At 40.7% G+C, this 15,871-nt stretch overlaps 1 protein-coding gene across 1 annotated transcript in view; it reads right to left on the bottom strand.

The window, feature by feature from the left end:
• PTGR2 (prostaglandin reductase 2) overlaps positions 1 to 8,768 on the bottom strand; it is a 28,485-nt gene extending 19,717 nt beyond the window's left edge. The window contains exons 1-2 of the mRNA XM_075280864.1: positions 8,725 to 8,768; positions 2,002 to 2,080 (exon numbers count right to left, since the gene is read on the bottom strand). Of these exons, the coding sequence (XP_075136965.1) occupies positions 2,002 to 2,038 (37 nt within the window). The 5' untranslated portion in view covers positions 2,039 to 2,080; positions 8,725 to 8,768. The remainder of the gene's footprint in view (positions 1 to 2,001; positions 2,081 to 8,724) is intronic.
• Positions 8,769 to 15,871: the final 7,103 nt, after the last annotated feature.

The following is a 15,871-nucleotide window of genomic DNA, read 5'->3' as shown; positions in this document are numbered from 1 at the left end:
AGATGGTAGGGGTCTTAATGGCAAGAGCAGAGCACCAGGGAACAGACGTACTGCCCCCAATGCACCTAATGTCTGCATTTGCACAAAAGACTTCAAAGTTGTTTACCTCCAAATTTACAAAAGTGATGGCTATAATAAATGTATATATCACACACACAGAGAGACTAAATAAAGAAATGTAGGAAACAGGCACTACTAGCATTGATGGCCTAAAATACGTGTTTACGCCACTTCTGGAGTTTCTTGCTGCCTTGCCTGTTCCATCACCTTATGTTGGGTATATTGCGCTAGGGGGCGCTGTATTGGTTTTATTTCTCTATTATATAACATGTACAGAAATAGCAGCGTTAACCCAAACTTCTGCAATTGGTTAAACAGCTGCAGTGTGATATTTTATCCAGAAACCAACAAAAAGCAATGAAAAGCATTTTTAAAAAAAATTCCATTGAGATTTCATTGTTTTTTGTTATCTTCTGTGATAAGATACAGCAGTTTAACTTGTTGCAGAAGTTTGGGATAACTCTGCTCCTTCTGCACTTTGAGTTCAATGTGAGAAAAGTGAATCTGAAATGGTGGTTGTTCTAAAAAATGACAACTTTCCGTTTGGGAATGTGGCAGTGGAATGTCATTACAAGACGTTACTGTAGGTTTGGCAGCAGAGAGAGTACTAAACTATCTTCTCAGCAGGATTATGACATTTTAAGGTTTCAAAGAGTTTTACTTCAGTTTCAAGTTTGTATAATAAAAAGGGTCAAACAATAGGATTAGAAAAGGAACGTGGTTACATAAATGTTACAAGCGACAAACCATCCATACTCAGTGATACTCTCGGCAATTTTTATTTTCTCGTATTTGTTCAAATACTAAGATGCCAAGTATAACCGCTGCTACAGAGCCCTGCTTCACTGGGGGAATACGGTGTATTTAGTGCAGACTAAGTGTGGAAGGAGCCCCATTATTCTTGTAATGTGACATGGTTATACGTATTACTTACGCACCATAATATTGTTATATGTCTTTCCCTCTGCTGTGTTATCACTGTGTACTTTTTTGTATGTGATTTTCTTCTGTCATGATTTCATCACTGTGACATCTCTGTGTACATTATCCCTATGATGTGACATGTATGTATCATGGATGTGCTACTGTTGTGCTGAAACATCACTGTGTACATTATCATCATGCTGTGACATCAGTGTGTACATTATCATCATGCTGTGACATCACTGTGTACATTATCATCATGCTGTGACATCACTGTGTGAATTACAGTTGCACTGTGACATCACTGTACGCATCATTCCATGTGCTGAGTAAATTATCCTTGTGACATCACATTGTCCATGTACTGAGTAGATTACTATTGTTCTGGGCTATAATAACTGTGTATAATCCATGCACTGTGACATCACTACATGTATTATTCTTGTGCTGTGACATCACTGTGTGCACGAACCATGTTATTTATCCATTCACTGGCCCATTATCATGCATATTATGTCCATAGTGTGAAGTATCCTATTATGGTGGCCACTTTGTGCAATATTCCTTTGCATTAGGTAAAGGCATATGGCACAGAGAAAAGCAAAACAATCATGAATTCTGAATTCAATGCTAAAGATTACCATGGTGGAGTTAGTCCCCATATATTCAAGGGACTGGGCAGGTTAAGTGATCCTTGTATAGTTCATGGCCCTGACTTCATTTTCTAGGATTTCAAGAAGCAGCTTCTGCCAGCCAGCGTTATAAGCCATACTACTCATGGGCTCATTACTTTCTCATCCAGGGTTCCTTTCTCTTCTATCCTTCTGGTCTTTACTACACAGTTAGGTAACTTCCTCTATTCCATTTGCAATTCACAGCCATGTTTGACTGCATTTATATTGTCACTACTGATATACATTCTGAGCTTCACCCATCAGGTCACATCCTTGACACCTATGCCAAGCCATATATATTTTGATGATGTTGAATTGAATATGGTAAAACTACATCACCTACCTGGCCTCGATGCCAACACAACTCTCTTAACCTTCATGCTTTCAAGTTCTTTTGGACTTAGTCTTTACTTCTGCACAACCTAAAACAAGAACAATCTTAATCTCAATATGTTTATAACCTACTACAGCAAACCTATTCACAATACTTATATGACCCCCTCACATCACGACCTCCTCATCACGACATTTGGGACTCAGATTTTTAAGGACACTCCAGTTACAGATATAGACATATATAGTTTTATGAATAGTAGCCGTTGTATTATTATATGGCTGCCATTTATGTAGTTATATCCACAATCTGGCATCTGTTTCATAGGATCATCACCATTATAACACTAAGTTCTAACTTTTGGAAACCGCTGTAAGTGTCCTAGTTGCCAAAACATAATCATGTTGGTGGTTACAGTTCTAAACAAAGTGGCTGCATTGTAAAAGATTAAAGAGAAACTTGAGAGGATGGAGGATTTCTTCTCTCTCTCCATGATTTCATATGTGAAGACCTTGTTGCTTGGTTATGCTTAACACAGAAGGCTATATATAATACACCTCTGAACTACAGTAACTCAGCATGGCCACTACCCAATGGATAGAGACATCTGCTTCTATCTCCATCCACAGTGTAGATTCAGCACTGGCAGTGAACAGCTGATCAGTAGGGGTGCTGAGTATTGGATCCTCAATGATCAACAATAGATAGATCAACAATATCAGAAAGCTGTCTGACTCCTTTAACTGTTTTTTTCTTTTTTAAAGGGGTTGTCCAGTGACCGCAAGTTGCCTGTATATAGCTTGTACATTGATGTAATGCAATAGCTCAATTTAATGTTATTAAAAATTCAGGCTCGTTCTCTTACAATTAAAATACCAGTACCTTTTTAAGATCCCTTTTGCTTGTTAACTCTGCGGGTCTAGGGGTACTAACCTATATGGGCTCTTCAGGTGGATCATGTGCTGTAGTCTTCTGCTATCCCTAAATCTACTTCAGTAAATGCAAGAATGCCGGCACTGGCGATGGTGCAGGAGCTGCAAGCACCCATGTTATGTTTGCTTAGCCAATGGAGGATATTAGATTCTCATGAGGGGGAAATTCTGGGAGTTGTAGCCTCTGATAAATGTGGAAGTGCCATGTTTATAGCACTTGGCACCAGAAAAAAAACAGCAAACAAATAAGACAATATCAGGGTACACAGGACACTGGAACCAGGTAGGTTATGTGTGGTTTAACACATGGGCATACAAGGAGCACACTAGTTTAAAAAAAATATATAATAATAATAATATAATAATAATAATAATAAATATATATATATATATATATATAGATATAGATAGATAGATAGATAGATAGATAGATAGATAGATAGATAGATAGATAGATAGAGTTTAACCACTGGACAACCCCTTCAGAGACTGTGGAATCCATTTGGATCTTTAAGTCCAAGCTTCTTCTTCGTGCACCTTTTCTTCTCTCGAATAATATGGATCCTGGATTGCACACATAGATGGTGAGCTGTATGGAGTACTTTCTTTTTGCATACCAACCTGTACTGGACTATGGGTTGAGGGGTTCACAGTCATGATATACAAGTGTATGCACAAACACACTTGCATATGTAAATGGCTGCACTCATGATGCCCTCATATACAAGAACAATTACGAAAGTAGTAGTAGTCAAATGAATGCTATCATATCACAGCAAATAATACTGTAATACCGTGCCCACTCACAACATGCAGCTATGCACTCGACCACATAAGATCCAAATGTTGAATCTTCATTCACTTTAACAAAAAAAAAAAAAAAGGCCCGAGCTCTGTATTACACTTGAGCGTCTCTCTGGTGATCAACATAACAGGACCCAGCAAGTAATAGTGACTATATTTGGGGAGGAGAACGCTTGTGCTATTGGCATTAGACAAAGTAATAAAAACCTCAGAAACAGAAAATAAATGACTTTCTATAAATACTTCCTAACATGTCTTGTTTGTCACAACTACAGAACAATAGGTGTACTAACAGATGGCTACATTTCGTTATCATGTTAAAATGAAGCTCTGCTTGTATCTAGACAGTATGCATATATAAGATCTATTATATATAATACATCTCATTTACATCTTTGAATTTCATTAAAGTGCTGTTGATGGATCTCTCAGTCTTAGGGCTCTTTCACACTAACAGTTTTTCTGTCCAAGTGCAGTCTGTGAAAAAAATGGTGAGCACATAAACCCATTATAGTGAATGGAGCTGTTCACACATTTGGTTTTTCGTGGACTGAGAGACACTGAGAAAAAAAATAGTAGTGGCATGCTCTAGTCCTTTCTCTACTTGTTCCAGCCATTCAAGCCTATGGGTCCTTGAAATTAAAAATGGGCAGCACACGCACGCCATCTGTACTTCATCCAATTTACACTTATTCACTGTTGCTAAAAAAAAAAATCACCTTTATTCTTTTGCGGACATAACAAAAACCTAGATGTAAAGCCGGATCTAACACAGAAATACACCAGGATGTACGGCTTCCAGATGTTTCATTACCCTCAAAACAAATCATTTGTGTTTAAAGCAGAAAAAAAACAAAAAAAAAAAAACCCCAAAAAAACGGGCAGCCCAGAATATTCCATTAGCTGTTGTTTATTGCCTGGGAGGAAGGGGGGGGCCCTATTCAACAGTAAAGGGGATAACCACCAAAGCAAGTTATTACATCTATATGGGATAGTAGATAACTTGTAGATCAGGGTGATCTGACCACTAAAATTCCTATTGATCATGAAGCGATGGTTGGGCAGTGTGTGCACTGCTCCATTTATTTCAGTGGGATTTCCGGAGATAGCTGAGCGCTACATTACGGCTACCTCCAGCGCCCCCATAGAATTGATTGTACTAACCGACCACTGCTCCATTGAGAACGTCCCCCAATCTGCTGATCAGTGGGGTCGAATTTCCACTGATCTGCAAGTTAGGGGTTAACTTGCTTTGGTGGGAAAACCCTTCGAAGCTACTCAATGAAAAACAGCCATTACATGGGACAGCCTAAATAACAAGGGCACTGCCTGTGGACTCTAGACACAGATATTCATTTTTTAAACTTGTAAGAAGAACAGTAAATACAATATATTTGACCTCTACCTGTTATTTCTTGGTTTCTGATGCAAGAATGTTCTGCATTTCAGAAATTCTGCATCTGGGGAACATTAAAATTCCATTCATGTTCATGCTGTGATATCATCACACCGCTGAGCGCATGAGTCATAGCTATAGGGGTCAGACTTTTTCCTAAATGGCAAGGTACCATTACTGATGTCACTGGTGAAATACTTCCAGAAAACTAGCTAATGTATTTTTCTGACGTCTAAGGCCAGTTTCACAGTCTGCCTATGAGTGGCAGAGAAATACACTCTATGTGTCAGATGTGTTTCCTGGACCAACCAAGGTCCAGATGAATAGAAATTACAGTATGGGATAGTAGCCCTGTAGACAGGCAGGGACCCCCAGCATCACAGATGACTATGGTACTGGGAGTCCCATTCATGTGAGTTGCAGTCAGGTTAGGAAATGTGGCCCTTACATGTACTGTATTTCTCAATCTGACTACCACTTTCACGCAGCAGTAGACTGATCAGTGTTTTGGCTCAACTTTTATAAGTAGCTAAAGCTACAGAAAAAAAACTATCAGAAGATGTGTCCCCCCCCCTCATTTTGGACCAACGACAGAAAAAACTGTACCAAAGTACTGATTATGTGAAAATGGCCTCATGGTGTGACCCAATCTCCCGCTACCTCCCAATATATAGTCATCGATCCTCACAGAATGTCCTTCTTCGCTCTCTGGTGTGATTTGCTCTTCACACAACCGATTCCAAGATTTCTCCAGCACATCCCCCTTATTCTGGAACTCACTACCATGATTCATACAACTGCCCTCCACAATTACAACCTTCAAACGTAACCTGTACACCCACTTCTTTAGTAGAGCATACAACATACAGAAACCCTGCTGCCACTATACCACCATGAGTTACTTTGACCTATTGCAGTGATGGCGAACCTTTTAGAGACCAAGTGCCCAAACTGCAACCCAAAACCCACTAAATTATCACAAAGTGCCAACACAGCAATTTAACTTTAATAATGTGCTGATCCACAATGCACAGGATTACAGACCTGCAAAATATGGTCATATGAATGGGGCTTTATAGAGCTTTCTGCGCCAATGTGACCCCCCACACAGTCCAATCTGCTTCACAGTGACCCACATACAGGCCAATCAGCTCCACAGTGGCCCCTACACAGTACAATCAGCTCCACAGTGGCCCCCACACAGTACAATCAGCTCCACAGTGGCCCCTACACAGTACAATAAGCTCCACAGTGGCCCCTACACAGTACAATCAGCTCCACAGTGGCCCCCACACAGTACAATCAGCTCCACAGTGGCCCCTACACAGTACAATAAGCTCCACAGTGGCCCCTACACAGTACAATCAGCTCCACAGTGGTCCCTACACAGTACAATCAGCTCCACAGTGGCTCCAACACAGTATAATCTGCTACACAGTGGTCCCCACAAAGTACAATTTGCTCCACGGTGACCCCCTCACAGTATAATCTGTTCCACGGATGGGTGCCCAAAGAGAGGGCTGTGCCATAGGTTCGCCATCACAGACCTATTGTCTCTAATTCTCTTCTTTATAAATAAATGATTTATACAAACTGGTAGTGCATCAGAATGTGCAGCATAAATGGCCATGGATTCGTAACTTGGCTTTCTCAGTTTTGTAGTTTTGGTTTTTGACTATGCACTCACAATTTCAGCAGTCAAAGATCACAGTTTAGTAATACCTTCATAACAAGTTGTCTGGTCCCAAATCGAATTTTCACTCTTCAGGTGACATTAACATCATATGTTAATGTCACCTGAATTAAACAGTGTTTTCCTCTTGTGTATCCGTGACTCTGCTGTTGAAATATTGCGTTTTTTGTCAATATGTAAATGAGCTCTTTAATAATGAGGGTAGTCCTGTTGCTCCAAAGGGGTAAATACCAACACCGTAATTTGTATATTGACAAACGTGGTGATATCTCAGCAATGGACGCATTAATGCACGGAGGAAAACAAAGGTTGATTAAAAAATATTGATAGAAAAATTTGGTAAATGGTTCCTTCAGATGAAAACTTCAAGGTGCACGACCTTCGCTTTCGGACTTTAAAAAGCAGTACGTGTCGACATCAAATTGGTTAACGTTTTTTAACCACTATTTTTGTTATCAGGTTTTCCTGACTTTTCACAATTTGTATGTCTTTTGCAAATTTTTTTTTAAAAAAACATGGATTAAAAGTTACATTTTATAGAAAACGCAAGTGATGCGGACCTCTTTCTCTGCATATTTGATGTCGACAAGGTTGATTAAGGCTGGGTTCACACCAGCACATGAATTACATTTAGGCTTTTTGTCCCCAAACACGCTTAAAAAATACTTTTCTCTCCACATTTTTCGAGCGGAAACTTGGCGGACCCCATTATAGTCTATGGGATCCATAGGTAATCGTTTTTTGAAGGGGGTAACTTTCCGTTTTTGGGTGCTCATGTGGATGCGAAAAAGGGGCAGCCAAATGCTAGTATGAACCAGCGTCAGGTCACCCACACCTATTTATCTGTTGGGCTGGGTTGATATGCCGGGCGCTGGTGACAGGCTTTATGTAAAGTAACGACACTTGCATTGTGGCTGACAAGTAATCCATCAGTTTTTGATTTCTTGCAACCTGTCATGACATTATGCCACTTTGAGAGTTGGACTAACAAACACACAAAAAGAATTGAATAGATCGGTAATGCACCAAAGGGTATACAAAACAAAAAAAAAGAAAAAGTGCACTTTTTTCTTTTTTCACTTTGAGAGTTCCATTACATCCAAATTTACATTCACTTGCGGTGACGACAGCACTACAGTGCAAACTTGACTGTGTGATGCATGTTGTGGCCAAAGAAGCCACGTAGCCTTGTCCTTATTCATGCGTATAACCATATAATGGCTTCATAAGCTGTTGCATCACTAGATCAGGGGTCAGCACCTTTCGGCACACCAGCTGCTGTGAAACTACAACTCCCAACATGCTCCAGTCACTTCCATAGGAGTTTCAAAAATATCAGAGTAAGTATGCATGCTGGGAGTTGTAGTTTTACATCATCCGGCGTGCTGCAGGTTGCCTACCCCTGTACTAGAGGCAGCTCCAGTCTTGGGTTCTTTATAGCTTATATCATATTGATCTCCAGGATGTGATCCCTATGAATGATCCTGCAGCGCTGCTCACAAGGTATATCACTATTAATAAATCTGCCTAATATTTCCAACTATACTATTTTCTATGGTCAGCGAAAATGACACATCAGAGAGTCTGAAACTGATGACAGCAAAAATAATGCAAGCCCTGAAGTCATGTTAGGGCAGATATTTTATCCCTAGGACTATATGAGGACAAATATACAGAGGTCATTACTGCATATGCCAGCACCCTGTACTAATTATACAATAGTATCATGTACTGTTATACTTGTGTCTTCCAACAGCTTTGACATTCATGATTATAGAAATCTCTCATGGAGTAATGAAGGTGTATGTGAAGCCGCAGTGTCTGAGCTGGCACTTATTACTAGGAGGTACATCCAGTACTGGTGGCCGCAACAGAAAAGTAAAGCGACAGATCACGTGATCACTCACCTGGGACCCCGCACTACAACTTCCGACGGCCAGCACAGTCACACTGCGCATGCGTGACTCGTCTTAAAGCGGCCACTGAAGGCAGGTACAACCAATTAAAGTAGGCTGGGGGGGGGGGGGGGGGAGTTCTTATGAGTCGTGTAAAGTCCCGTGCTCTTAGTACATGCGCTGGTGTGCTTTATTTACTGTGTATACTATTATGCTCTACAGGGACCGATATAAGGCAACATTTCTGTTTTTGCTTGCTATACGGATAGCAGAGTCCTTCTAGACTTGCTCAGTGAAGGTGAAACTTTGTATGACTGTGTATCCAGCGAGCTCCCCCTAGTGGCCCCAGCAGGTACTTAGAATGTTACAAATGAATTTTGTGGCTAGATGAGAGGCAGTGCTGTTTATGAAGGGGTATTTTCTGGCAGAGGTGTAACTTAAAGTTTCTGTGCCCCCCAATGCAAAACCTGTACTGCCCCCCCATTAATTATGTACTGTCTACGATGTCTCTTCTTATGTTATACACAGTCTTTTGGGCCTCCTCGGGCTCCAGGGCTCAGTAGTGATTCCTATCTCTGCAAGCCTTATAGGTAAATCCCTGTCTGCTGGCACTAGTTACTGGCAGGACTCTGCTAACAACGGGACAGGTTTGAAAGCCCTTTGTAATTTCCTTTCCAAACTGTGTATCTTCATTTCACCACAGTTTCTGTATATCAATTCACGTACCACAAATGACCCCTGCGGTAATACTACTCCACAGATATCCTATACATTAAACCAGGAATTACTAGCAGCGGTGCCATCAAAACCCGCCACAGAGCCAAGACACTCTGGTTGAGAAGATGACCATTGGAGACTGCTGCAAAACCGCCAGAAGTTGCTAAAGGAGGACTTTTCTCCCTGCCAGTTTCAGTATATCGGTAGGGTCCATACGCTTTAGTGATTGGGCTTTCAGTTGTTTGGGTTCCCAGGTGAACCTGAAAGATGGAGAGATGAGTGCAGATGTGAAGCCTAGCCTTAGGAAGTTTTTTGTGTTTTGCTAAAATTATTTAGTAGGGATGTCCAAGGAAATTTTTTTTTTTTTTTTTTTTTTTTTGATGGGTGCACTGAATCTTAAAAGGTTGGGAAACACTTCATTTACAATGGTGGAATGAATGCAATGATATATTATTTCATATAGCAAGTATAGTACCAGCAATACATGGCTTTTTCTCACAATTGTCCCTATGACTTGAATCCCTATTGTTGTTTGTTGCTGAGGTGAAGGCACCCTATGTGCTGCTATATGGTGAATACTTACAGTGCTTCTAGCTGAGAATATATGTGTACAAATCCAATAGAAAAAAAAAAAAAAAAAAAAAAAAAAAAAAAAAAAAAAAAAAAATCGGTATATGGAGGTACAGCAGGGACCTGTAGAAATCTGGGGGTGCTGTATTAAACCTCACTACAAATCAGAGCTGAAAAATAGTAATGTGTGTGGGCTTTGATCAATACCACACAATTTTTAGATTCCTCTCGACATGCTTTTTGTGGTATTTTGGGGGCTTTTTTGTTCATGCATTTCTGATGCACTTTTTTATACATTATTTTATATATGAAGTTTCCTAAGCTGTAAACAAACACCATGGCCCCATAAAACTTTAACATTTTACAGTTAAAGGGGCTCTATCATTGGGAAAAGTCATTTTTAACTAAACATATACTTGCATAGCCTTTAGAAAGGCTATTCAACACATACCATTTGTATGTAAATCGCCTCAGTAGTTTTTGAATGAGCCCGTTTTTATTCATATGCTAATTAGCCTCCAGCGAGCACCCTGGAATTCTCAGCGAGCACTCCTCTCTATGCTGTGTGTGTGTGAGAGCAGGGAGATGAGGCAGCAGCAGCCTGTGATCTACACACAGGAGAGAGACAGCGCTCGATGAGACTTCCGGGGTGCACATTGAAGGCTAATTAGCATATGAATAAAAATTGACTCATTCAAAAACTACTGAGGTAATTTACATACAAAAGGTATTCCCATAGGTTTTCCCATGCCATGGCATTTTTCTGAAAACCGCTCAAGTATATCCACCCTTAAAAAGAAAGACCTTTTATCGCCAACTCCAGTTTCTAGGATCTGTTAATAGCTGCTGCTCCACTGATACCTGTACAATTGGAATTTTTCTCTAGCCCCCACCGTTCCCGATCAATCTGTGTTGGTACCTGATATACTAGTTAGGCTCTGTACAGTCACTTGGGCAGTGTCAGGCAGGAGCAGGAAAGGGGGTGTGATTCTGAGTTCCAATCAAAACTAACAGCATTGATTGCTCAGGAACCGTGGGGGCGAGAAAATTCCCACTGTGCCAGAATCAGTAGTGATGGGGAAGGTGGTGAAACGTCCTCTTTAAAGCTAGTTTTATTATGAATGAACATGAAATTATTTCCTTAGGATATGTCTAGGGTTTGACAGTCTTATGCAGATTTGATATATTCATTTTAGTGTTTCTCATTAATAGCCTTGGAAAAACTGCAATTTTGCTAACAAATTGCCTGTGCAGAAACAGCAGCAGAACTGATTACATTTCGCCTTTATTAAATTAATAAAAGAAATCTCACTGTTTCTTGTGACCCTACAAAACTTCACCATAGAAACAGCAGTTATGTCATGACCATTGAAGAGCGGCTCCTGCAGGCTTTTCTAATACTTCATTATGAGAAGAAAATTACCAGTGAACGTGCTTATGTAATCTCATCGTGTTTTTCTTGAGTGCAAGCCTTATTACAAAGACGTAAGTAGATGAACATATCTGATACTGTATATGAATGAAAGCATTGCTGCTCCTATATGTGTCTTTTCTTAAAGAGTACCAAATATTAGATAGAACATGTTTACCCAGATGGGTTGCACATTTGCCATATGCCCCGAATTTGTAGTTGGTGGCCCATAGGCAAACTATAGGCCAATTGCTCTTTCTAATATTCAACCCTTTACGTAAATATTAGTCATACTTGCCAACTTCCTCTGGCAGACGCTACCCTTTTTTTGGCTGACAGGTGCATGAATGAATGTCTTAATGGGTCAAGACTAGAAAAGACTAAACCACAGCTCTGATGGCCAGGAAGAACTATATGACAGAGAGAAGACACTGGCTAGCCCAATGATGCATCACAATACTACTGCTTTGTTATTATAAGAGCTAACTTGGTTAAACTTCCGTCCCCTTCTTACGTTCACTCTTTTCCAGTTTGCATGGAGCTTCAGTCTCAACATGGCTAGTGATGGAGGGTGACATGACCCTATTCATGGTACTGCTCATGCACTAGTTTCTTATGGGTGCACAAGGTCCCAATGCACCTTACAGAAAGTGGAGAAGAGTGTACTATACAAGGAATCCTGACTATAGCAGAGAGGGCACGGGGATGATCTCTTAATAACAATATACTTGTGTACTGAAGCACTTCATAGTGCATCTACATGTAAAGGTGTCCAACCTAAAAGGCAGAAGCTTGGAGGTGCTTTCTGAAGTTGAATTTACATGGCTTCCATTGAACTCAATATAAACTCTGTAAGCAATGAGGTCCTAAGTGTTCCCATTGGCAGCAGCCAGCAGTAAGAATTGTATAATTTATATTGTCCAAACTGTGATGCCCTGCTGTAATAGGGCAGTGAGAACACAGGCCAGGTGAGAGTTCAGTATAGCTCTCTAGCTGAATTTCATGGAGAAAAGGGAATTGCTTATCTATCTAACGGTATTGTTGGTTTAATATGCTTTATCCTGGTGACAGACTCCCTTTAAAGCCTGTTCCTATGAAGAGGAAGAGGAGCTGAATAAATGCTGACGGTCTAGTGTAAGTGAAATACTTGGAAACTACCTTTCAATATACTTTGTGTTGTCAGTCACTGAAACAGTGTTGGTAGGTAAGTGCTTTTTTGTGTAAGAAAATATAGTAAGAAGGGGGGGCCACACGGTGGCTCAGTGGTTAGCACTGTAGCCTTGCAGCGCTGGGTCCTGGTGTTCAAATCCCACCAAGGAGCTTGTATGTTCTCCCCATGTTTACATGGATTTCCATCCCATATTCCAAAAATACATATTGATGGGGGAAAAAAATGTACATTGTGAGCCCTATGTGGGGCTCTCAATCTACATTAACCACTTCCGGACCGCCCATAGACTATAACCATCCGGGAAGTGGTTGCCTAGTTCTGACAGGATGTACCGGTACGTCCAATCAGAACACAGCAGCTGCACGGAGATCATGCAGTTGCTGAAGCTGGGAGCCGGCTGTAGCTTCAGCCGGAGCTCCCAGAGAGATGGCAGGGAAGGTTTATTCCCTTCCCTGCCTTCTCGATTGCTGTGTATACAGCGCTCAATGAGCGCTGTATACACAGCTATGGGCGCCACCATGATGCAGCCGCCCTCTGACCCGGCGGTCACGTGATCCGCCGGGCTCAGTGTCTTACAAGAGCTGCTGGGTCCTACAGGACCCAGATCAGCTCTGTAAGTGTAAAGAACAGTGTGCAGGAGGCTGGATTCCTCCTGCAACTGAGGCTAAATGTAGTAGCCTCAGTTATAGGGGAAATCAGCCTCCCTAACAAAAAAAAAAAAGTGATCAGATGTCCCCAAAGGTCTCTTATGACCTTATGGGGACACAATCTGAAAAAAATAAAATCTAATAAAAAAGTTTAAAAAAAATGAAAATAAAATAATACGCTAATAAAACGCCGTTATTAAAGGTTATAGCCCCACCCCCGACAACACCATACAAAATAAAAATTACCGTAACGGAGAGAAAAAACTATTTTATAAAGTTTTTCAGTAGCACTTTGTGTTATTAAATAAAAAAAATAAAGTGAAAACCAGACACAATTTCCCTCCTATTATGTTTATATTTTCCCGGATATAAAAAAAAAAAAAAAAAATCAAAACACATTTGAAAATAAAAACAACATAAAAATAAAGCCCTATGTGTCCCCGAAAAAAAAGACACAAAAATTAGTTGAATGAGACAAACGAGAAAAATGCTACAGCCCTCAAAACCGCACATATAAAAAAAAAAACGAAAATGTGTCTGGTCCTGGACCACAAATTGGCCTGGTACTGAAGTGGTTAAAAAAAAAAAAAGAAAATATAGTAAGAAATGATTTGATTACAATGCATGAACACATACTGAGGATGTATCTATCATTTGCAGGCAAATTGTGTATTTTGGATTTCGGTGGGTTTTTTAGTAATGAGACGGTAGAATAACGTGCGGCAAAAAAAACAACAATTCATCTGCAACCTGTGAATACATCTTGTGAGTTTGTTGCAGTTTTATGGAAGAACAAAGTACAAGCCAGTGCAGAGAGTCTGTGACTGCCCAGAAAAGCCATTACTTCATGGTGATCTCTCTGTGAACATGGGCAAAAATATGACATGACCTATTTTTTGATGACACATTAAAACCAGTCATGTTAATAGTCCTATTCAAATGTATTGAATTTTTTCTCTGTCCTCCATGGTTCCTGAGCCACACGCGCAGTTAGTTTTGGTGTCCGATGTGTCATTTAAAGGGGGCATTTTTTCTCCCTACCCCACCTGCCTGAGGTTACTCCTTATATTTTAGCATTGAGCAGGCCATTGAGGCCTTTTTTTTCTCTATAATACTTTTAGATTAAGTATTAAAAGTTATATTTTAGTGCACATTACTTTTTGTGATTTTGTGGGTTCTGTCTGATTAGTACACATATCTCGACATTTAGTGTGTGTGTGTGTGTGTTATGACCTTTCACCACCTCCACCAAGTCCAGCTCTTTGCATCATTTAATAAGATCTGCTCCACTGCTTCGTACACAATTGGATTCTTTCTATTGTCCTCACTATTCCCAAGCAAAACGCTAATTTTGGTGTCTGAAATGCTATTTAGGCTCTGTACTGTCAGGAAGGCAGTGTCAGGCAGGAGCAGACAAGGGGTGTGATTCTGAGCTCTGACACTGGCTGTCTCTGATTGGAGCTCTGAATCACACCCCCTGCCTGACACCGCCATTCTGACATTACAGAGCTCTGTTAATAGTTGCTGCTCCGCTGATTCTGGCACATTTGGAATATTTTCTCTCACCATTCCTGATAAATCGGTACTGATAGTTTTGAAGCCTGACATGCTACTTGGGATCTGTACTAACAGGTGGGTGGTGTCAGGCAGGAGCAGGAAAAGGGATATAATTCTGAGTTCTGACACTGGCTGCTTCTGGAGCTCAAAATTACACCCCCTTTTTCTGGCTCCTGCCTGACACTACCCACCTAAACTAAGGGTACTTTCACACGGAGTTTACGCTCCACTCATTCAGACACGTAAAAACGTGTCAAAGTGACCACTGTAAAACAGAATCCCATAGACTTCAATGTGTGCTGGTCTAGCGCGCGCTACACATTGAAATCAGTGGGTTTAAAGTCTACCATTGATTTCAATGTGTAGCGCGCGTAAGACCGATTCTGTTTTACAGCAGTCACTTTGACACGTGTTTACGTGTCTGAATCAGTGGAGTGTAAACTCCATGTGAAAGTACCCTAAGGCTAAGGCCCCATGTTGCAGAAACGCAGCTTCTTTAGTTGCTGGTTTTGCTGCGTTTTTTTGAGCCAAAGCCAAGAATGGCTACAAAAGGAATCCTATTAATATTATAAATGTGAAAGTTTGTGAGTTTGTGGGTTTGTGTGTTTGGATGTTTGCATGTTCGGATGTTTGTTCCTCAATCACGGAAAAACCGCTCTACCAATTTGGCTGAAATTTTCCACACACATAGTTAATACACCCGATTAAACAATAGGCTACTTTTCGTCACAATGGCGCACATACGTTTGTGCCAGGACCCCCACAAAACCCAAACTCACACCACCATCTCTGCAATCTCACACACTTTGGACCATAGCAAGCCACAAAATTCATATTGCCCTCTACGGCCTCACCCCTAACCCCACTCAATCTCATATACATATACTTTACCACTTTGCCCCTCACCTTAACGATACTCCAGGAGGCTCTCTTTAATGCTCCGGTGCAGCCATGTTTTCTGACCCCCACCACTCTGACAATCCGCGACACCGCCCACCCATGTCAATACCCCTAGGCGGTCTAATAAATGCAAAAAAAAAAGTTTAAGTAAAAAAAATATAAAAAAATAAATAAAAAGGATTAAAA

The sequence above is a fragment of the Leptodactylus fuscus genome, chromosome 7 (assembly GCF_031893055.1).
Source record: "Leptodactylus fuscus isolate aLepFus1 chromosome 7, aLepFus1.hap2, whole genome shotgun sequence".
NCBI classification, from domain to species: Eukaryota; Metazoa; Chordata; class Amphibia; order Anura; family Leptodactylidae; genus Leptodactylus; species Leptodactylus fuscus.
The sequence above is the reverse complement of the archived record's forward strand: the minus strand, read 5'-3'. Positions and strand labels throughout refer to the sequence as shown.